The following is a 24,083-nucleotide window of genomic DNA, read 5'->3' on the forward strand; positions in this document are numbered from 1 at the left end:
CTCAAACAGCATCTAGAGCACCAGAGGAAAAAGTTGGCATCACTGTCTCTACATGCTTACAAATAAAATTCAGGTTATGTTTTTTACTATGTATTTATTTTCATCCAATTCATATATTTTTGGAACACCAAAAATCTTAATACAGTATGATGTGCAATGTAGAACATTACTGATAAAAGACAATGTTTTATTTTGGAACAGCAGCCATTATTAGCACTATGATAATAATTTCAATGATTTCAAGTATTTCAAGTATTGCACACGCCTATTAACTGATTTATTTACCTTTAGGCTAAGATACAGGGAAGCTCATATGATTTGTTACTGTGGAGTACCAAGACATTTAGCGCATTTTCTATCAGCATTAAAAACATTACCAATGAAACAAAATAAAGACCTACTTCTACGTATCCAGTATATGCAAGAAACACAAGGGGTCTTCTGCTTTATTTCATCAAAAGATATTTTCTTTGGCAAAGTGATCCTAATAAATCCTAATATTCATTTTCCTAATAAAATAGAAACAGCCATATGATGACTTTTGTTTGTTGAAAGGGAGACAGAGAAAGTGAGGCATGCTTTATTTATTGTTATGTACTTGCCAAATATTGTTGTCTACACACAGATAAAGTGTGTTTTGGGACAGAACATTAACATTTACAGAAATGTTCTGCGAAAGGACAGTTAGAAAACATTCAGCATATAAGTGCATAAAGAGCGTTAGTCCATGAAGCTGAGACAGAGCTCTTCCTATCCATCACTTAACATTGAATAGTGAATAATTGCATGCCTGTCAATAGTGAGTCGTGATTAATTTAGATTAACTGCACTTGTTTGATCTGACCAGAATTTACTGTAAAGGGACATTTTTCGAGTTTTTATACTGATATCAACATCTGAGTGAATAATTTCTACAACAGCAAAGTCACATAGACTTAATATCTCACCTATCCTTTTATCTATATACAAAACTGTTAAACACTGGATGAAGTTTAAAATTATAGAATTCATTCACTATAACTCACTCTCTGACATACAGTAGTTTATTGCCATGCAGGTAAAGCTGGTAGAGGGAGGGGTTTGGTGGATTCATAGCAATCAGACAAACTTACTGTGCTTAGCAGACACCCTCACTGGCTGATACTTTCATGTATTACATGTTAGCAGTATACTCAGTGGCTACTTCATAATGCAGGCCAATACAGCAGCTTTGCCATGGATTCTTCCTTTACATTGTTAGTTTCCCCATTTTTTAAAGCCGATACTGTCAAAAACGTGATAATTCTACTATTTGATTACTATTGAGGTCAAAGTGGGTGGTAATGTTGTACTGGAGTGAATTATATTAGGAGGTGGTTCTAATGTTTTAGCCCCTCACTCAAAAAGATTGTATAGTCGTACTTAATAAATTGGCCAGTGACTGCGTAAGCCGTAAGTAGAATTTTCCACTGGTTAAAATTAGGTATAACTTTTTAAAAGCCAGAGGAATACGGTGTCACATTGTAACGGTCGATGGCGAGCTAAATATCAGTTGACACTGACACAATTACACCATTTTTTTGTGTGAGTATGTAAGTAAAGCCAGAGTGAAATAATATTTCAACATGCAGAAGAAATGTTAGGAAAACAACTGTTTTAATTACAGGTAATTAAGAAGAGGTTTGAAGAGGTTTTGTTATAATTTCATTTGCTACTATTTTAATCTTTTGGAACATATATAAAACTTTTTTAACTTTGATTTGATTTGTTCCACAAATGTAAGAAAGAGGTTGAACTCAACTTTGTACATTAGGTATATTAGAGAGAGAGAGGGGGAGAGAGAGAGAGAGAGAGAGAGAGAGAGAGAGAGAGAGAGAGAGAGAAGCTCCAGTTTTAAGTTCTCTTTTTGGAGCAGAGCCGACTTGGCATTCTATTCTTTTTTAATAAAAGAGAAGAAAAATGTTTATTTATTACATAAATGTCCGTGATTTAGCTCGATTTAAAAAGATAGACCTTATCAATTTTTGTTTTCTTGCTGTGGGAGTTTAAAACTAAATTCCTCTTCCTCCTGTGGTAATCAATGGCGCCAATTCTGACATTTAAGCATGAACAAAGTCCACAGAAAAATGTCATTGAATGCTCGCCTTCTAATCTAACCTTCTCTAATAAGTCATCATTTGAAGCAATGACAGTGACAGAGCGTGCATGAGCTCTATCTATAAATTTCTATAATGCAAGGCTGTGCTCCAGTGGCAGGAACTGACCTGTGATACATTTAGAATTTGTCACTAAAAGGCAAATCAATATTTCTTGTGAGCTGCCTGGTAAGCAAATCAAAATTCTTTAGCAACAGATAATGAATACAGAATGTCAGTAGACATCACAAAAATGAGTCTTTCATGGTGAAAATAAACATCCCTTGGGGTGTACACTTCTAATTATAAAACCCTCAACAACACAGTCTTTACAAAGCACAAAACAATGTCTGCAAAAAAGCTGGTTGAAAATTAAAAATCCACTTTTTCTACACCTCTGGGGTGTTTTTGTCTAACCAGATTCATCATTCTGTTGCAACAACAGCTTTTCCCATTACTGTCAAGCACAACGTCCCTTTGCGGCAATAGATTTGCCTCTTCACAAGCGAACAAGACACTAACTTTTTAACACATGTCATAAAGCTGTGAGACATCTCATTCAGTGCACAGGGGCCTGTGTTGATCTGAGACTTCAGACGTGCCATCAGAGAGAACCAGCGGTACGTCATCTGATGGTTTCTTGAACGACGGGCCTGTCACAAAACAGCCAAGAGCTTAGAAGTGCAGTTCACTTGACACACAGTCTTCAGGGATGTCTCTTAAAAAATAAATAAATAAAAAATAAATAATGTTGCCCCATTTTTAAAAAATCTGTTAGTGCGGGTGGGAGGATGGGACTGGGGTACATAACAAATAAAGCATCAGCCTACAAAGGATCCAGAGGGAACACTCTATGTGCCTCCTTGGTATCCATTTAACAGGAGGGCTTACTGCAGCCAGCTACATACAGCCTAACTGAAGTGGCATATTACTCACCAAGCTCAGCTGGAAACACTATAGAAAATGTGTTTGCCTAGGATCTCCACTCCTTTATCAATCCCAAACAGCAGGGACCAGAGCTTTAAGCAGGATGCCAGGGTTCCAGCAATAGCAAACAACATTTCAGATAGAAAAAAGAAGGAATGGTCGCACAAATAAGATTTCAGGTTTGTCTCTGTAAATCCTTTAAAGCTGAATCTAACACAGCGCATCCTACTGAATTCCCACAGAGACTTTTCAAAGACAGTGCCTCAGAAAAGTAACATGCAGACTTAGAAGTACAAGCTCAATTGTGAGCACAGACAGACAGACAGATACACACAGAAACCTACAAAAATTACAAAGAGAAAATGAGAAACGGGCCTAAGGACACTTGTTTGAATCAGATTTTTTTTTTTCCTTACCAATAAAGAGGTTCCATTCAGCATCTAGGTCTGCCTGGTTTGCTAGACAGCCCCTCATAACGTTGTGACAGTAGTTGTGACAGGGTTTCAGCCCAGGCATGCCGCGGCAGTACGGACAGTACAGCATCTTGGTCAAGGCTCTGACACACGCTGGAATTACATTCACCTGTGAGGCAAACAGATGTCTTCAATTAAGTAAAGTCTTATCAAGCTCATTAAATTGTTTGACAACATGCAGTACAAATCCCTAACTCCAGAAAGAAGTTTTGAAAAACAGAGTAATACTGGTGACATTTGCATGTTTTTACACATCATGAGCTTTCCACAGAAACCACTACCACAGTGAGTGCAGTTAAAGTTTTTCAGTGCAGACACAACCTTTGACAAACATCTTCACACACACCACATCTCCTAAAGCTTGAAATGTGAAAACCCACCAGATAAAATTGTATGACAAGACAAGGTATACAACTCTGTCTGTCTTGATTCCTTGTGAAGGCTGTGCCTTTTGTTGTTGGGTCATGTCATTGTACCAACTTGAGTGAAAGCGACAGGATTTTCACATCTGCTTCCCTTCAGAGGTGGGGATGCAGAAAGAAGAGTACATCTGATAATTGGCCTGTCATCCTCTGTATTCATGCTTGACTTTGGATTTTGTCTATCCCACACTCTTGAGACTGCTGGTGTTTGTGTCAGTGTGTGTGTGTGTGTGTGTGTGTACGGGGATGGCTGGCAGATTGGTCAAGACCATACAATTTGAGACCATCTTCAACCAAACTACTCATCATAGAAAAGTAAAAAAAAATCAGCTTTGTGATGAAGAAAGAAATGGCTAAACCTAGAGTAGTGTTCTCTCATCAAAGTAAAACTATGGTTCTTTTGTTTTTTCTTAAAGTCAGTTCAAATCAAGTGGGTTTCATTCCTGTAGCCCAAGCTTCCCTGCATCTTTCCACAATAGTGATGTGTCTTTCACGAAAGAGCCAGCTCTAATAGCCGATTCTTTGCCGAGCTGCTCAGGTCTGCTAAGAATCCATGCAGACGTGATGGGCACACAATGTGACCAATAGCATGTGAGGACAGACTAGCATCATATCATTATGGAAAAGAAGGATGGGGCGCAGACATGTCATAATGTTAAGACTTGGGCCTTTATTTCTTTGATTTGTTTACTGTGGTTCTGTGCCGGATCTGTTATCACTATTCCAGACCCTCTACACCCGTGGTTACACCATGACACCTCTTGCTGGACAGACTCACACAATGCATTTCTCAATATGCGTTCTATACTTGCATAATCACGGACTTGTGAAGCACCATCGGTCAAAGCCCAAGGACTGTTCCAATTCTAACCAAGTATAGATCAAATACCCGTAAGTGTTCTTGCTCCGCCCGTTTTATCGAGGATGCTCTGGGGGCAGACTAGTGTGGACTTGTGGTAGCCAGGTATCCCAGAATGCCTTGCAGACCAACCAGCAGTCTTGGCGGAGAGTTTAAGCTAAGGTCAGAGCTGATTAAATTCATCCAAGTACTGCTATTGCACCACTTTATCAAGTTTTAATATTTGTTCATGCGAGAAATTATGACTTTAGATTTATAATATGAGGTCTGTTTTGTTCCCATAAGTAAATTTGCACCGTGGGAACCGTTCATTCAGATGAGACAGCAGACATGTTAGCAGGCTGCAGCCCAGCATCTGAGAGAATCTGACTAATAACGTCCTCGGTCATCCCGGGGACAACAGACCTATCTCAGGAAGCTGTGGTAATTTTAATAGCTCTGTTGTGAGTAGTATTTTATATATGTTAATATTCACTTTGGATAAAAAGCATTTTGAAATATATTGCTGCCAGTTTGAAGAAGATTATACATATTTTATTGGATATTACAAAAGACCTGGGATTCACACAAATTAATACAGAAATACATGTATGCATATAAAAGGTTATCTGAATGAAAACGTAAGTATTGCGGTGTAAATTGCATTGTTTTTAGTTGTTTTTAGAAAAGCCCATAATTAAATCATAAAGACTGTAGTTTGCTAGCTATCAAAAGACCCTATGGAGCAAAATAGGCATTTTGCTGAATTTCATTGAGTTATTATCAGTATATAAATGTTTATGAAGTAGTTAATAACCGACTATAATGGCATTGTACAGAGCTTTAAGAACAGCATTTGTCAACATTTACTAACTTCTTCTAATAATTTTTTATAACATATGCAAATTATAACATTCTAAATGTATATCTATATTATTATTCTGTATCTTTTTTAAACAGTAGTCTCCACTTATAGGTGTTAACAGGATGTATTATACTTGTTGACAAAGAAACATCATCTTCTTAAAGCTACATTATTGTTTGTAATAAACAGTTTATTAAATTTTTATGCTGTTTATGAGTGCTAAATAAGAGTCATGTGTTGTCAATTTGTACATTATTGGTCCATTGGCGTCTGCTATTAGCTCAGACTTTCTATCATTCATTATCTTGTATATCATTTATACATTCTGATTTACATACAGTGCTGGAGACTGAGAGAAAACAGACTGTGGAGAAAGCCAAAGACGCTGCCAAAGACAGGGAGAAACAAACACCAAGAAAACAGAGAGACAGATACAGATGAAACAGATGGAGAGAACCGGACAAGACACTAGCAGACAAACAGAAGGAACAGGCAGGTTTTAGTGCCACATTTGGACAGAGAAACACAACCAAATACATGCCAATCACCCTTTGTGCTTTGGGGGAGAACATCATTGTATGTTCCAAAGAATCTTTACTTGCAATGCACACTTAACGACTTCTATAATTATGTATTTTTTAGGATACATGCAATATTTCATTAAATTTGACACTCCATTAAGCTTAGCTCCACTATTATTACTATTATTACTAATTATTTACTGACTTAACACAGAGAGTTTGTACAGTATTTACAGTAACAATGTTCAGTGAGAGCCTACATGCAGCTATAACATTGAGATCTGTCAAGTCATTCTAGGCCTTTACTTCAACTTCTTTGTTGGCAAAAAGAAATCTGAGTATTTAAATACATAAGTCAAATCTGACTGCTACATCCAATTCACCAGCTTACTGTAACTGAGACATTCACAGTTTTTAGATTACTATTCCACTTCCACCCACATCCCCATACATCTCCTACAAACTCTCTTCCCCATCCATCATCGATGACTCAAACCTCACGGATTAAATATCATGTTTTCCTATCAAGCTATTTAAATCATTTCATTTCACAGGCTAATTTGCATATAAATATATTTGCTATAGTGACAGGAGGGAAGACAGAGGGAGAGCTTGTCCCTTTTGTTTTCTCTGTTGGCTCAGTCAAGCCCAGTCATTGTACCTGGGCAAAGACTTATATCCAGTTTAAACCACAATCATATAACAAATTTAGTAGACAGGATGACATTTAAATATACTTGCTTAATAAATTCAGTGTTCTATTGCTATTGTATAAATAATGGCAGCGGTACAGAGGAGCTTAATGAAAATATAGTATTCTGTATCATTTACTCACCATCAGCAAAGCAATGCAAATGTAATTTTCTACAGTTTAACACATTCACACTTTTTGTAACGACTTATACAATAACATACAGTATTTATTCTTGAGAATATTAAATAATTTAAATAAGTTCTGGGATTAATCTTTTTCTGTCAATTCAATTAAACTTGGCCCACTTTCCAGACAACCATGAAGAAAACACTGGGAAATTTCTCTTAACTATAGACCATTTCCAACTACACTTTTCATTTTCAGTTTGGCTTTTCAGTGGTAACCAAAGAAATATATTTCACACAGCAAACAGGAAAAGTGTTTTAAGCTGCCCCTGAGCTTTGTGAGCCTTTAGAAAATTTGCATTAAAATGGTGCCACCTAACACAATTATCTTACAGGGATTTTTAGATCACTGCAGTTACTGTGCCCAGCAGTCACTGGGTGCCCTGGATGGAGGGTAATCTGATAATCTTGTTAGCACTTATTTACAGTTGAGTGGATGGAATATTTCACAGCAGGCTGAGAGGTAGGACTGGGGAGCAGGATGTGTCTGATCCAGAGTAAGATTAAAACACTAATCTACTCATCTGATGTTTAAGTGCCAATAATAAGTACATGGAGATAATGTCTTTTTGTGTGAGTCTTGTATATGTACATGTATGTATATGTATGTTTTAAAATGGGGGGGAGTTACTCAGATCTTTAAAAAGTACACTTCAAGTAAACTTTATATTATATTATTGGATGATTAATACTAATGCATTAATGAATATGTGAGTTTTCAAAGGTGAGCATATTAAAAACAAGAAGTTTTGCGCTGTTGGGTAGTTCATCTTGTATTAAACAATCATATTTCTAAAGTATTTTATTGATTGTGCATCTGAAATATATAATACTTAAAATCAATTTACTGGAGTAAAACGTGGAGTATGTAGCAAATTAAAAGTACTTTATATTTGTACATGAAATGATTAAGCAGCAATTCTACATATTAGGTAGAATTGCCTAGAGGATGCAGGTATAAGAGGACTTAAATCTTAAGTTGCATATTGTAATTGTCTAGATGAAGCTACATCATTCATCTACATCTACAGCATTCTCATTCGACTGCTGGTTTAAAAGAGCAATTTGAAGATCTAGTCAGCTTTTCAACCAAACTCCTGATGTAAGCATTTAATGTGTTGAGGATTAAAAATGTAAGATAATAATTACAACAAGATTGAGCAATAATAAAGCAAGACATTTTCAATTTCACCTTATAAAAAGGCAGCAGTCAGGAGCCATTACACTCAATTGCATTCAATATCAGTCAGGAGACATATCCAAGATAACTAAATCATTCCAGTAAAGAGACAAGGCTCACTATTATAATGAGAGAGAACTCTAAAAGACACTCTTAGAAGGCATCACCTTTTCTATCCGACAGGGTGTTGTCATGCACATATGGCGTGAACTCCCTTTAGGGGTAACAGAGTGGGAAGAGCACAAACGATGGAAATTGCTTTGTGCCACCAAGTAATGAAGTTGTGAGAAATGACAATGACTTTGCAAGCTACCAAGGCCAATCAAGGAGAACACTAGTGGGACAGTGAGACTGTCGCCAAAAAATTGTCTTGATAGTTCTGTCATAATTATTGTGACAAGCTGTGTTGCTTCACACTGATTGGACATGGATGTAAGACTGCATTGCTGCCCCAGTGTCCCCACTCAATTCCATAGCCATTAGTGTCAATGGTAATATGAGTGATCTGCCACTGTGTAAATCGGGACTACATCAGACGACCATCTGCTGCCAAAAGTCGGATGTGCCTGGTCACAATAAACATCTGTGTAAAAACTTCAGGTCTTATTTCTTCCTAACCAAAGGACTACATTATGAAATCATAAGTGAAACAGAGAATAGATCTCTTTTTTAATCATAGGATAAAAAAATTTAAAAAACTCAAGACAATCATAAAGCAAACAAAGTTTATCCAGTAAACAGAAATATTGAAGTATTTCAACAGTTAATCTGCAATTAAATATATCTATTTTAGCACACATACATTTTTATAGTATGACTGCATTTGCTTAATGTAACATAGGTTGATTATGTGTAAAAGTTAATAAAGCTTTTATTGTACATAAGATATGCAGTAAACAGAGCTTCCATAGATAATCAAAGCTACATAAAAGTTTATTTGTATACTGTTTTATGTGTAAACATAACCTGTGTGGCTTTGAGCACTGGTGGTAACTCAGAGTATTAATATTTACTTTTTTAATTTCTTTTTGGTTATTCATAACCAAAAAGACAAAGAGACATACATCCATATAGATACATTCCAATAAAAGTATTTCAATTGACCAATTCTATAACAGATTTATGTTAGCACATTTATATTTTGTAGAAATTTTTAAAGTTAGTTAGTGTAATATCAACAAATGTATTAACATTTATGAGGAAATGCATCATTCCAATAAAATGACAAGCCTCTCTAGTATTAAGGGAGACAACTCCAAAAGACACTCATATCATCACCTTGTCTATCCAACCAGGTGTTGTTCATTTGCTTTGAAGTCCCTTTAGGGGTAACAGAGTGGGGAGGGCCGTTAGAAATTGCTTTGTGCTACCAGGCCTTATTCAGGTAACTATTTCACACAGTTTTGGCTATTATTTCTAGAATACGTTAAAAATATGGGTACAAAGTCTCTGTAAAAACAAACTAGTTAAAGAGGCATCAAATGGAGATTCGGGAACCTGGGAACAATTGTTGTGATAAATGAGCAGTTGAAGTGCCTTAGAAAAAAATTGCCCTATCCAGGAAAGCATTGCCTTCCTTTAACCATGAAGGTGATCTGACCTTAACCACGTAACTTTAGTTGCCTAAACATAGTTGCATCTTAATCACAAGGTTGCCAGAGCAGAAAATGCTTATATGGGTCATTGTGGAAGGTGTTGATAAATGTTCTATTCTCTGGTTTAAGTGGGTAGATTTGTTCAATTCTAAATATATAAATTTATTTCAAAGTGTTTTCAAGTCAAGTGTGTACCTAAAGAAAGTGTACAATTTGGTTTACATTGTGAATTGCTGATTAAAGTTGTATATATAGCTCTATTGTTCTTCTGATTTTTGGAATTCCGTACTATGTTTCAGTCTAGCTGAACTGCATTTGTGTGTTTCTTGGCAAGAAGTGTTGTAAAGATTTACATATATAGATAGGGATTTATACATTTATTTGCTGTTATAAACTACAAATATGCAAGTACACAAATACAGAGAATTGGAGGGTAGCAAAGACAAACAAATATAATAAGTAGCAAACCTTTGGTACAGTGCATACAGTCACAGACTTGGAATAAAACAACAGTGTGTGCACTGAGGTTGTCACTGATAATAAAACACGGTCTGTAGCACTTTGTACTTTCACTAATCACGTCTCCTTTCTGTGAATCTCCCTCCACTCAGCACGTTAAATGTAAGACAGAGCCAAAGACAAATCCAAAGAGGCTGCACTAAATTCAGCTGCTGTCAAATCAATGAATGTCTGAGACTGACAGAATAATCCACATGTGAGCAGCTGTGCCTCCATGAAACAACACAGTGGTACTTGGGCCCATGCGACCCACCACGAGTCAGCTCAAGTGTCTGTCTTTGGTGAGGCATGGGACGCCCGTTGATCTTCCCTGACATATTCCATGTTATGTGGCATGTCTGTAGCAGCAGTTGGAACTGTTTCTTTAATTTACCCAGACAAGTGCAAACATGTTAAAAGCCAAGCCCACGCTGTTAGATGACTAGACTCAGCATACCACAAGCCATTCTACATCTCTAGTGGGTACAAGACCTGCATACGCTATATTGTTATCCCTCTGTCATAGTGCCTTGTGGATTAAAGTGCAGCACTCACCCCGTGTCCATCTGACTCTGAATGTCAGGGGCAAAGAGGTCTGTTGTGGCTGCCAAGAAACCTTGGGACAAATGTCACAACATCGGTGCTGACAACCTTATCTAAGTGCTTGTTAAATAAACATGTGGTGCCATATACTTCAAAATCAGGGTGCAAAAACATAGTCATACGATGGGATCTGGATTGGTACAGAAAGATGATGTGACACATTTTCACTAGATTCTGAATGGTGATAGATAAAAGTTTTTATCTTAAGAAAAAGATGTTTTCTTTAGTTTTTGTCAATTTTCCATCTTTTCATTTCTTGTTAAAAATATCCTGCCACTGATTATCTGGTTGACTCAGTATGTATCTTTTAGAGTTTCTCATCATAAAACGGAAGAGACCATATACTGTAGAGAGGAGTATACTGTATATTTCTTTATTATCCTTTCATATCATCTCTTTGTATTTGAGACCACATGCTGTCTGATTTTTTCCAACATTCTGCAGTTCACCACAGATCAAAATCTTTTAATTAAAAAGGACATCTTTGGTGCAGCACATTTCCCGATGACGTGCCAACCTTTTTGAGCCAGTTGCCATCTGCCGTCACAGCACTGTGGCTGAGGCCTTATCCCCAGCAAGCTGTGTGAGCTGTGAGCCAGCGAGAGAGAAGGAGACAGACAGCTAGAGAGAGAGAGAGAGAGAGAGTTAGAGAAAGAGAGAGAGTTTGCCCAGTGCATCTGTAAAAGTGGGCCTCAGCTGAGAAACATGGATGGACCATACTCTCACATGGAGGAGGTCACTTTATCTGTCCCGAGCAGAATCAGTTGTCAAATTGTTCTAGTCCACTATGTGACTGTGCAACACATTATTACAATTTCAGATATTGTCATTCTGTTAGATCATATATACACTTTGACTCTCTTTGACCAATATGAATGTGTTACAATTAGTATATTAGTTATTTGTAACTTGTGAAATAAAAAGTTTGTATGTGTACAACAGTTATTAATTTAATAATTTCGTTCCACTTGTATTGTTTAACACACACACACACACACACTAAGCACTTTTTGAAGCTACTATTGGTTTTATTTGTAGCTTCATAGCAGGTGTTGGAAACAGCATTTCAACAGCACAGTGATGATGAATGCAAACATGCAGTGACAATAAGGGTGTAGAAACTGCTATTTTCTTTCATTTACGTGCAATGTGTTGTGTAGAAGGGGTAGTGTACCCAAAAAGTTGGTACGCATGTAAAAAGTGGTGCATAACAAAAGAGCTTCTGATGGACACCCTTTTCCAACAATCTATGGCACAAAGAAAATAGAGGAGCTACACACAGCTGGATAAAAAGCGAATTGCAGATGGGAGTGGGAAAGTAAGTAAACTCAAAGTACTGACCCATACACGTTTGCCCAGGCTTGTGCTGAGTGTTGATTGCACATTACTGTTTTGTCTTGATAGTGAGAAAAAAACTGATATGTGGCAGCAAGTACATAAAGTAGAAAAACACCCTAGATGATGCTGGTGGCATTTCTTACATGTCAGCAAAGGCTCAATAATCTGGCAGAGCATTAATCTAAGGTAAATGTTGTGTAAAGATCAGAAACTGCGTTGGAGCTTAATGTTAAATTATCTGACAGTTCGTGGTAGGAATTGAGTGTATAATGAGATCAACATAACCGCATAAGCCATCAGGAAAAACAAATCCCTTAGTACAAAATACCCTACTTCCTTCCATCATCGTGAGTAAGCACCATGGACTAGGCCCACTTCCCATGTGTATGCAGAGAGAGTGATAAGTGCTCTAAATGCCTGAACTTTAAACCGTTCAAAAGGTCCAAATCCCTGCAATCTTCTCTGAGCAGGTCTTAATGTGGTTGGGCTGTGTTTTAAGTACACCCAGGATAAAACTCTTAATGGTCATCATAAACTGTAATCCAGGGAGATTCTGCTCTTAATCCAGGATTGAGGTCCAGGAAACTGTTCAGTGCAAGTCAAGGGTGATCCCATTTCGTGGAGTGATATCTGCCTTCACTGCATATAGAGCTGTCAGTTAGCAGTAATTATATATGGCTCATCATCTTTGCTGCATTATGCTGTGTTAAAGTATCATGGAAAATTAAAGAGACAAATGGTTGAAAGCACCAGTATCATGTTAAAAGGCATGCTTTGTCATTTTAAGATGTCTAGTTTTGTCATCATGGCCATGTACTGCATATTAAATACTTCACATATACTGCAGGTTGTAATAATATGTATAACACTACTTGTAGTTGCTACTTTACTACTTATTTTATGTACAAAAATGAGCTTACAAGCTATGATGTGAAGTACACTAAAAGACACAAGATATATATGAAAGTAAGAAAGAAACAATATAACACATCGAAGCACTGTAGGGCTATAAGTAATATGACTGATTCTATTCTCAATTAATTGGCCGTCTGCAATGTAAAATGTCAGAAACCTGTGAAATTTTTTGGTCCTCGAACAGTTTCGTTTTTTTTTTTTAAACAAGGAGAAGCAGCCTAGCTTTTATTTGATAAGCCAGAAACTGAAAATGACGTGGGTTTTCCACTAAAAACTGCTTTGTTACATAGGGTTGTGTTTCTTCTTCTTTTTTACTATATGCTTTATAAGTGAGGTGTGTTTGACATTTTTATCATGACTGATCTGATAAATTAAATCAAACTGCTGAATGACCAAAACACTGACACCAAACAGCAAAACACGAATTTCTGAAAATATAATAACTGCACTAACACCACCTAAATGTAGCATTCCGCTATAAAACACAAATTGTTTTTGCTTATGGATACAAAAGTGAAGAAAAGCTGCACGGTATAGTGTACAGAGCTTACAGCCAAGAAGAGAAAATTGTTATGTGCTCTGAGACTGTGTGGTAAGGAGATGCAAGTGGCTTTCTGTTGCTGAAAGCAGCTAGTACAGAGGGTGATGCTTAGGTCAAGGTGATTTGTCACATCGAACAACTTTTCACCTAAAGTTCTATGGTTGTTCACCAGCCTGACAGCCTTCAGCAATGCTGCACTGTTTCCTGGCTCCACTTCATAATTGATGAGGAGGAAGGGAATATGGGACTTGATCCAGAGTGATGGTGCCTTTTAAGCCCAAGACAGATGTATGGAGATGCTCATTTTAAGTCATTCGTTTGATTTGGCTGTGCCACTGAGGACCAGTGGAAGGCTAGCTGAGTGAAGGTAAAACACAATAATAGACAATTTAAGATAACTGACCTTTTGGAGACGTATGTGTTGGCAAGGTACAGTATAACCAGGAGGATAAAGACTGTAATATGTACATGATGCAAATTTCCATAGTCATCCATAATTATGTGAGCGCAGTGCAGACAGGAGGATGCTGATAATAAATCAAGCCGATGGCTCAGTTTCAGAAACAATCGTAATAAAAGCTGGCAATGGTTCAATATCTGGTTTAATGAATTGAAATCACTAGATTATAAATGTAGCCCATTATTGGGCACAAGTAATGTGTAAAATTAAGAGACTTATCTTTTAAAATGCATTACTCAATCTGCACTATATATATATCCTAAAAAGGTTTAATTGTGTAAAATAGTATTAATTAGAGGATTTCACAAACTGACAACATAAAATAATTTCTTTTCACATAAACTTTCATGATTAATAAGATACAGTTATATTTTCTACATATATATGCTATATGTTAGATCCAAAAGCCAATAGCAGTCAAAGATGAGTAACATATCTCTTCTCAACACAATTTGCAGTGATTGTTAAAAACTATACTGGTTCAGACTAAAGAGGCTTTTGGCACTTCTGCTTTTTTTTTTTTTTCAATAGAGACACAAAAAATACGGTCAAAATGACAGGGGTGTGAAATTAAACAAGTCACTTGAGTTTGAACAATAAACATAGTGGTTGTGGGAAATGCGCCTTAGCCCCCTGCCCTACACCCTAGTTTAATTATTCTCTTTCGATTTTGCGTTAAATCTAGTCCCAGTGTCTTCAAAATTAGTTTCGTTTTTTTTTTTTAATAGTAATACTGGACTGGGATTAGAAAATGAAATGAAAATGATAGGTTTGTACTCTTATGACATTAAAGCAGAATAAATAATCAATAAGATGATTTTGGCAGCATTGCCAACTGGTGAATTGTCACTTAGCTGCCACTTAATACTTTTTGCTGGAATGTTTCCAGCTGTTTAGTAGTTTTAATCTAATAATCATTATAATTATCCTGTTTGACATCAACAAAATAGCACTTTGAGATGTTGCCTTTAATTCATAAGTTAAACTAATTAATGGAGAAAATTAATAGCAAATCTGTAAATATTGAAATTAATTGTTATATTATAATAATTGTTAGTTGTTGATTTTTGACTATAATATTTGTTGAAACAGGATTTTCTAATTCACATGCAGTCCTATAACTAAACACTTATATAATATAATGTGGTCAGTTATGCTCTTCATCAACCCAGTTCCATCATCTGTTTCTTGAGGCTTGGTGCATAATACAGGGAATTGGTTAAGCTTCCAACATACGAATGATTAAAGTTTTTTCCCCCTCAAACTGAACACATTTTTTTTTTTTTTGCCCTCTGAATTTTGCTCCTACTTTCTTTCTCTTTTCCTCTTCAGACATATTTGTCTCCCGTTAAACTGAAAGAGACAGTGAGCTTCATACAAGCAGATTAAAAACGAACGTCACTATTAAACTCGGAAGACAATTTTAAAGCAGATTTTTTAAAATTCACATAATATTAAACTCCACGTGAACAATATTGATTTTAGAAAGGGTCAGCAACCTGCAAAATAGAAAATGTTACTCTGATTTACAAGTAAGTTAATTAAATTTGTAGATTAATGAGTGCAACTCAATTTATAATCACAAATTCATTGTTACTCTAAAAGAGAATCTGATGTATGAGTGGGACACAGACTAAAACTTTAAAGTAACTTAAAATGTTAAACTTCAATGAAAATCAAATGATAAGAATTTTAAGTTCTTGCATCTCTTTCATAAAGCAGGGCTGTATGGGGTATCAGCAGCAAACAGCTTTGGTTATATAATTTTACAGTTAAGATGTCCATAAAAAAACTGTTGCATAACTTTAACACAGAATTAGAAAACATATCCACTAAGCCTTTAAAAATAAATTTCTAATCGCTAGTGTTTGATAATACTCCAAAAACATATTTATTTGTTTAGAATCTAAATCAACTAATCTCTCAAAAACAAAAAACAGCAATGGGGAAGAAAAACAATGATAATATTCAAATGAACTGTCAGCATCGAAAATGTCACAAATTGTCCTAATACACATTGTTCAAAAAAAAAAAAAAAAAAAAAAAGAGAGAGAGTAGCAAAAAGGGATGCTGCAAACAAAGCCACATCAGAAACCTCTGGGGAAATGTGCTTTAATCTTCCTCTTTTGGAAAGCTTTGCTCTCTGCAGGCAATTCTACTGAAATGTGGAACATACAGTGTACGGAGTGTTCCACAAGTCATATTAAAAAAAGTCTCACATTGACTCGTACACCAGAGATCAAAAGCATTCAATGCACTTCTTAATATGAAATCGAATTGCTTGTTTTTTATTTCTGCGATTAAATGATCGATGCAGATCAGATGCGACCTAATAAAAGTCTCTCATGTATCATATATCTTGTAGACTATCAAGTCAAGTTTATTACAACAGGTAACTCTCAATGCGCATAACATACCATCAGTATGAATGATTAAATATCACAATAACCATCCTTCTTGTGTATAAGTAAACATCCCATAGAAAAATCACCCAATGCAGCTTAGACTAATGTAATCAACCCAATGTCACAGTAAAGGATGAGTTTATTACTGTAATGGCAGTAAAAATCTTGCAGGTCATTCATGCTTTTTACTTTATCCTAAGGCAAAAATGCAACAGTGCTTAATGGCACAGGATCCCAAAAAATAATAGTTATCCAGCCATAAGGAAAAAGTAAACTCACCTTGGCGACCCTGTTGGCGACTTCCCGACCCACCATTAACCCCTGGACAAACGTTCGTGCAGCAATGAAGGCCCTGGTGACCTGGGCCTTGAGTTTCCTCGGCACATCGCCAAAAGGTTTTAGCTGATCTGTGTATTTACTGACACACTCCAGGTAGTCGTCTGTGAACTGGTGATCGGAGTTGAGTAACTGGAACATGCGCTCCACCAGCCTGGACCAGAAGTCATTCAGCATCTCCTCTAAGTTGACGTTGCCTCCTGTGTAGTAGCGCTTAAGCTCAGTGAACAGATCCTGGAACACCTCGGAGTTCTGCATATACAGCTTCCCGTATGTCCGTGTGAACATACTGTTGAGAGACTTCTCAGAATTGTCCAGCAGCTCCAAGAAAAACTCTAGATGGATGGATGGTTTGGGGAGAGGAAATGGAGATAAAAAGGACACACAGCTGGGTCATTCTGTCATGTCATTTACAGTATTGGAGGTCTTTTCATTTAACACAAACCAGTCAAAGGGCTATAAAAGATAAAAGCAGGAGTATAATCTACTCAGAGTACTGTTGTTGTATATACTGTAACTTAATGTCTTATTTTTGGTTCCGTCTTCATATAAAAGAACAATGCATAGTAGCCAACAATAGGTGCTTGATTATGTGAAGAAAGTCTGTCCAAAGCATTAATAATTGAAAAGCAGAAATAATGGGCCACAAGGACTATGAATGATTAATGTAAAGGTTCTGATTGCATACTGTAACAAAATATTCATAAGTTTTACACACACACACACACACACACACACACAAGTATACATTATCATCCTGAGCACCCACCATTATTCCCAGACGCATTAGTTTCTCACTGAAACAATTTATTTGTCCACTGAGGCAGCCGGCCTATGAGCCTATAATTGAATATTGTGTTACAATTTATTGAAAGAAGCTTTATTCGCTTCAAATTATCTGAAGAGTATGTAATACATAAGGTACAAAATTTCACCATGTGACAAGAATATCTATTGTATTTTTGTTAGTATATCTGGCATTGATTCTGTACTCAGCTCGGACGTTGCCAAACTTAAAAAAAATTAAACTATACCAAATATCTTCAAAGACAAACTAAACTATAATAATTCTCCCATCACTGTGGAGATTTTGTTTATATTTCAAAAGGGAATTAATTTATTTTTAGACATCTTTTGCAGAATGTCTAAGCTTCAACCCTCTGGGTGGGTGTTTTCCCATGGCAATGGTTGACTGACTGATTTGAGAGCTGGCATTACTCTGACACACACTGTCAAATTCTGTGATTACTGACTGTGGAACATCAGACTCTATATCTTACACATTTACAAATCCTTTCTTCTCTATTTTCAGAAAGCCCCTCAGATAGTCCAAGCTAAGTTAGGCTCATTCCTTTCTCTTTGAAAGTAAAAGTTAGGTATGGTGGCTTGCTGACATATGCATTGCTACTGGATATATTTTCACGTTCATGTTGGGTCCTTTCCGATACCCACCATTTGCAGTATCTGCAAGTATCCTAGTGCCTACTCATATGATGTATTTTCAGTAGCTGCAACAGTGTTCAGGTTTGTAAGAGCTCAGCAAAACATGGTTGAATAATAATAATATTCTGTCCTCATCCAAATGCAAATTGCTCAGTGAAATCCAGATAATTTTGAGGTGGGAGCAACCACAAAGCACTACAATGACAATCAGATGAGTAAAATCAGTACTACAATGACAATCAGATGAGTAAAATCAGTACTACAGTGACAATCAGATGAGTAAAATCATCATTCAGGAGAGGAGTAATACAATTAATGAAACAACTGAGTTACAGTATCTAGAAGAAATAAATATATAATGAGGAGACACCATGTCGTCTGCAATGAAGACCAACTGCTGCGTCACCTTGGCCGGCATGGCACCATTTTCACAACAACACCACAGATGGTTAATGACTAATTCTAATTGAGGATAAAGCCGGGGTCCAACTAATCCTGAAGGTGTGGGACACACACACAAAAAAAAACATTGTCAATGGAGGCTCACAAATGGCTTGATGTTGGCTGATGGCCATCTGTCAAGCTTTGTGTGTCACAGCCCTAAAATTTCCTGTGACAAATTACAATAAAAAGAAACTGTATCTCGGTAAGGTGATGGCCACCCAAACAGCTTTGCTGGACCGTGGCAATGATTCTACAAGTCTCAGGAACTCTAATGGACTGACAGACCACCACGGTTCTAAATATGGTCCGTTATGCCAGTCTAAAACTTTTTCAAAATAAATAAATTGATAAACTGAATCATGGGCTTCCTCAACATTTTTTAACATGCCACATATTCTGACTGGATGTCAATTGATTGGTTTTACGGTGCAGGGCATCTGTGTGGAAGCATGTGCATTTGTTATTTGTTTGGTTTCTCATTTCAACCTTGGATTAACTTCATGCCAACAGACATCAAAATACACACGTGCAACAAAATCAATTCATGAAAGGCAGTGAGTGAGTTACAGCACCTTTTTGCTCTGAAGTAAGGTATACATCTTTCAAGCCTTGTTTGTGGGTACACAGCTGCTATAAATGAGGCCCCTGAACTCTTGAGCATTTCAGCCAACAAAGTGAAGAAAGCAGAATCACAGTAGCAGATTAGTCTCCCTGAAACCTTGGTAATGGGATCCCAGGTTCCTGTGCACAGGTGTAAATGTTGCAAGGGTAGTAGCGCATCTCTCTATAGAAACCTGTCCGATATTCCTTTACCCTCCTTTGTAAACTTATTAGCTGCAGACATTTGGTGTGCCATACTTGCTAGTAAACCACTCTCTCTGACATTTCTTTGCATTCTTATTGCTCACACCCTTACACAGTGGCCACATCTCCTGCAGGTGTGATAATAATAATAATTTTCCCTTTTGTTCCGTGACTAATCCATAAGGCACAATGTTACAGTTTATACCCTTGATTTGCTAAAAACATCACCAAACTAAATATTTAACTCTCACATTTTCAAATTTGGTGATGAAGTAAAGTAAAGAAAGCATAATTAGCTGGTAGTGAAGCAGGGTGATGCTTTACATAATCATACCATATTTTATTTTTTTTGTCCTTTGGGCTTAACCTTCAAGGTCGCCACAGCAGATAATTTCTTCTGCATGTTGACTTGGCACAGTTTTTACGGTGAATGGCCTTGCCGACGCAACCCTCCCCAATTTCTACCAGACTTAGAACTGCCACTGCACAGCTGGAGATGGGTGTGGGCTGTGGGGGCTTCAGTGTTTTGCCTAGAGACACTTCGACGTGTGGGGCGCGAGCCTCTAACCCTATGGTCGGTAGGGGGCAACTATACCAACTGAGTCACTGCCGCCCCCTACATAATCATACCATAATATACTGCACTTATCCAATGCTATGAAACCATATGAGTCATTTTAGGATAGTGCAAACTGCTTCATAGGACCTTGAGGGCAAGAGACAATGTTTAAACCAATGATGATTATGTTAAGTGAAATATTACAAACACTCATCCAACAGCTGGGTTGTACAATGAAAGTCTGAACAGACAGACATCACAGACAAAATTCACAGGGACTGCCTTGATAATCAAACATTCTTTAAAGTATGCTGAGCTACCAAATTGACCACGTGTAACATACAATATTTATATCTGACTTACATTACATGCTGATGGTACCAGGGGTTGTTTGCCCACAACATCTAAGACTGGTGAAAGTTCTAGTTGATGTTCAACTGGCCCTGGTCTGTCCAGTTTTGGATTTCTCACCTTGATTTATTTGTTTTTTGCCACTTTGTTAGCATACCTGTTTTCTTTTAATTGAATTGACTTGACTAACATGTGCTGTGCCATTAACCTCTCACCCCAAGCTTAAGTAGGAGACCAGTCCCCAGTCACTTATTCCAGATTTTTTTTTTGTTCAACTGAATGACCTGCCATTACACCAACAATTGTTTAAATACTAAGAGCCTGCAGGGTCTTTTTTATTCCATTTTTCCTATTACACCTGAATCAAGGACATGTAAGCCCCTGGGTACTGTGTATGCATTGTAATATCTGTGTTACCATTTCAAGTGCTCTGAAGATGGGAAATGAATATGGCAATAGGTGACACCATATTATTTATATTAGAAATGTATAAAATGACATTTAAATTCAATAACATTTCTGAATATTTAGTGAGGGTTGAGGCTGGCACAGCACATTCTCCACAGGATTTGTTTGCACACATTTGAGAATACAATGTCCTTTTTTTGACCAAGTCTTTTATTTATGCTACTTGTCATTGCGGGATTTAAAGATGTCCTTAAAGCAAACAGCAGCAGATGAAGTTAATATTAGAAATCCATCTTAATCATCACAATAAGCTTTCAAGTTTTAAAATGTCAACACTGAAAAATATCCTAAAGCCCTCTGTGAAGTACTGAAAATAAACAAAATGAAAATGTACTCCAAGAAGCCTGACTCTTTTCCTTTGTCCTCTCTGACGTAAAATAAAACCTTCCCTTACATATATTTTCAGTGGCCTTTTTTTTAGCTCTTTTTTAAGTCCATATTCTTAATTTAAAAACGACACATTACAACTACTCCAATGAAAGAAATTAAGTACTTTAAGTAGAAAGACTGGATTTGTGCAAAGAAAAAATTGGACTCATTAATCAAATTAATTAAGTTTTACACAGGCTAATAGAGACTCAGGTAGTGAACAGATCACACAGTATTCTAGTTGATAGTAAAGCAAAGTTTCTACAGACACAGGACTGAGAGAAAATAATTTAAATATTATACACCAATCAGCCAACATTAATACCACCTGGTGGCTTTAATATAAATTATTAGGTTTTTTATAAAAATAAGATCAGCTAATAAATGCAGATATATCATTATCAAATACAACTTTACCACCAGTGATTTTGGAACCTTATTTCTTTTAGAATTACTGTACATGTTTTGCCATAATGATCATAATGAGTGTTTCTTAGTGAAGTACAAATATTTTTCTACTCAGAGTAAAATGTAATTACTTTTACTTGAGTAAAAGGCACTCAAGTAGTGGAGGAGTTTTCAGGCCAATGTTCACACTTTTACTTGATTACTGAGTTTGTACATGTACCACCTCTGAACACAGGGTATCACATTTTGCTGTGTATGGAGCTGTCTAGCTGCTGACTGCTCAGAGTGGCAATGCTGACTCTTGCCCTCCACGACATTATTAAGATAATCAGTTTTAATGCTGTGGCTGACCAGAGTAAACCAATGAAATAATCCACTGATCTAAACCAGGGCTCCCCAGATAGCTTTCCAAGAGGACAATATTCTATGCCATCAACATTGCCCACTTGAACAAGCCACGGTTAGACCCATCGGCCACCATTACTGATCTAACCTATATAAAATTACTTGGATAATAATTTACTTCTAGGATTTAAAACCCAGTGATGATTGACACAGTATAACAGCTGTGTCTGATAGTTTTGCCTGACTAAACCCAGCTCTGGTCATATTGTTGGACTGTGGCTATTGATTTCTAAATGACTGAGATAATACATACTTGGCTAAGGAATTTTCCTTGACAGTTGCTGACCTTGGATAACATTCAGCTATCTGGCCTTTAGGGTATTAATACTTGGAAAGTTGTCAATACATTTCCTAACACAATACATTTAGGAATCATTCCACATACAGATAGTAAGTAATGAAAATTGTATGAATTAAAATAAGAAGTAAAAGAAATTATATGGATATTTAAAAAAAAAAAAGGAAAATTAGGGCAAAGAAACTTGGATTCTTGACTTTCCCAAATGCCTAATGCTTCAAGAGATTACTCAAGATGTCTGCATACATTTAATTGCTCATTATACAATTCCAATACAGGGGGCCTGGTGGATGAATGGGTAGAGCATCGGGTTAGGGTACAGAAGGCCGTGGGATAAAATCAAACCCCACCAGGTGTGGCACCACCCAGCCACCAAGGGCTACCTTGGTGGCGGTCCCTAGTCCAGATAAAAATGGGAGGGTTGCGGCAGGAAGGGCATCTGGCGTAAAAAAACTGCCAAATGCCTAATCAATGTGCGAAACACGTTCCACTTTGGCAATCCCTGAAGGGACAAGCTGAAACCCATTGATCTTTGATACAATTTCAGTACAAATTACAGGCACACTGTCAATATTTCTTACTTCTTCTTATAGTACAACATCAGATGATTTCGAAATAAGAAGAGTAAAACAAAATTTTTGCATAAAAATCCCAAAACTCTGTGTTTCACATGACATAAATTCCGTATATACTCTGGAAAATACAAAAAATACACAAAAATTGTCAAAATGGCAAGCATTTATCACTGTATTTTATTTATGAAATAAAATCATTGGCCATTGTCTGCACAGTGTGTTTGGTTTAAAAAACATTTCCTTATGAACTACTCTCAAATTTTTTAAAAGTAATAATAAATTAGCTCAGTAAGTGCACAATACAGTAAAAGTAGTTTATAAACAATAGACCAGCCTTCCCATTACAGCAGCTTTCCCAATAGACCAGCCTTCTCAAGGTCTTCTGGCCAGTCAGTTAGCTCTGTCTTTAATAGAATTTCCTACATTTAATCTTATAATAATCTTTTTAGTTGGATTAACTCATTTTTTATATAGGTATATATATATATACACTGTATCTTTAACCTCTCTACAGTGCACAGAAAGGTTTGTTATATAAATTCTATGTAGGAATATCACCTAAAATCATCATTTTTTTTAGTGTTATGTTATGTTTTTACATTTGTCGCGTCCACAGTGAATAAAAAGCCAGATATTCGGTCTAAACAATGTGCTACCATATTAATGTCAGTTGTAACTGAGGTTGGAATTTGCCATTTTCATACTGCATGCAAAATATACAACAAGTTAATACGCCTGAAATTATTCTGACTGTGAAGAATCAATTTTCTCTGAGAGCAGCACAAAGTGGTCCTTTGATATCTGGCCTAATTACTGTAAATAATTATTATCATTCATAAAGGTGACCTTTCTGTTGCTCTGATAATAACACATTCTCCATAGAAAGAAAGTCCTGCACTCATCCATTAATTTTTCTTCACACTATTTGAAAACGTGGTTGCTCTTTTTTTTTTTTTACTTGCTCAAACAATGGAAATCTCTTAGCATGGTTAATTAAGACCAAATTTCAATTAATGGTCCAGCAGTCTTGAATGACCAGAGGGCAGTTA

At 36.6% G+C, this 24,083-nt stretch overlaps 1 protein-coding gene across 3 annotated transcripts in view; it reads right to left on the reverse strand.

Annotated features, from left to right (window-relative positions):
* The window catches only part of LOC137122946 (glypican-6-like), a 119,274-nt gene that overhangs the window by 41,491 nt on the left and 53,700 nt on the right, over positions 1-24,083 (reverse strand). For all 3 annotated transcript variants that reach the window (XM_067496205.1, XM_067496203.1, XM_067496204.1), the window contains exons 3-4: positions 16,854-17,245; positions 3,458-3,623 (exon numbers count right to left, since the gene is read on the reverse strand). In XM_067496205.1, coding sequence (XP_067352306.1) covers positions 3,458-3,623; positions 16,854-17,245 — 558 coding nt within the window. The remainder of the gene's footprint in view (positions 1-3,457; positions 3,624-16,853; positions 17,246-24,083) is intronic.

The sequence above is a fragment of the Channa argus genome, chromosome 2 (assembly GCF_033026475.1).
Source record: "Channa argus isolate prfri chromosome 2, Channa argus male v1.0, whole genome shotgun sequence".
Taxonomy (NCBI): Eukaryota; Metazoa; Chordata; class Actinopteri; order Anabantiformes; family Channidae; genus Channa; species Channa argus.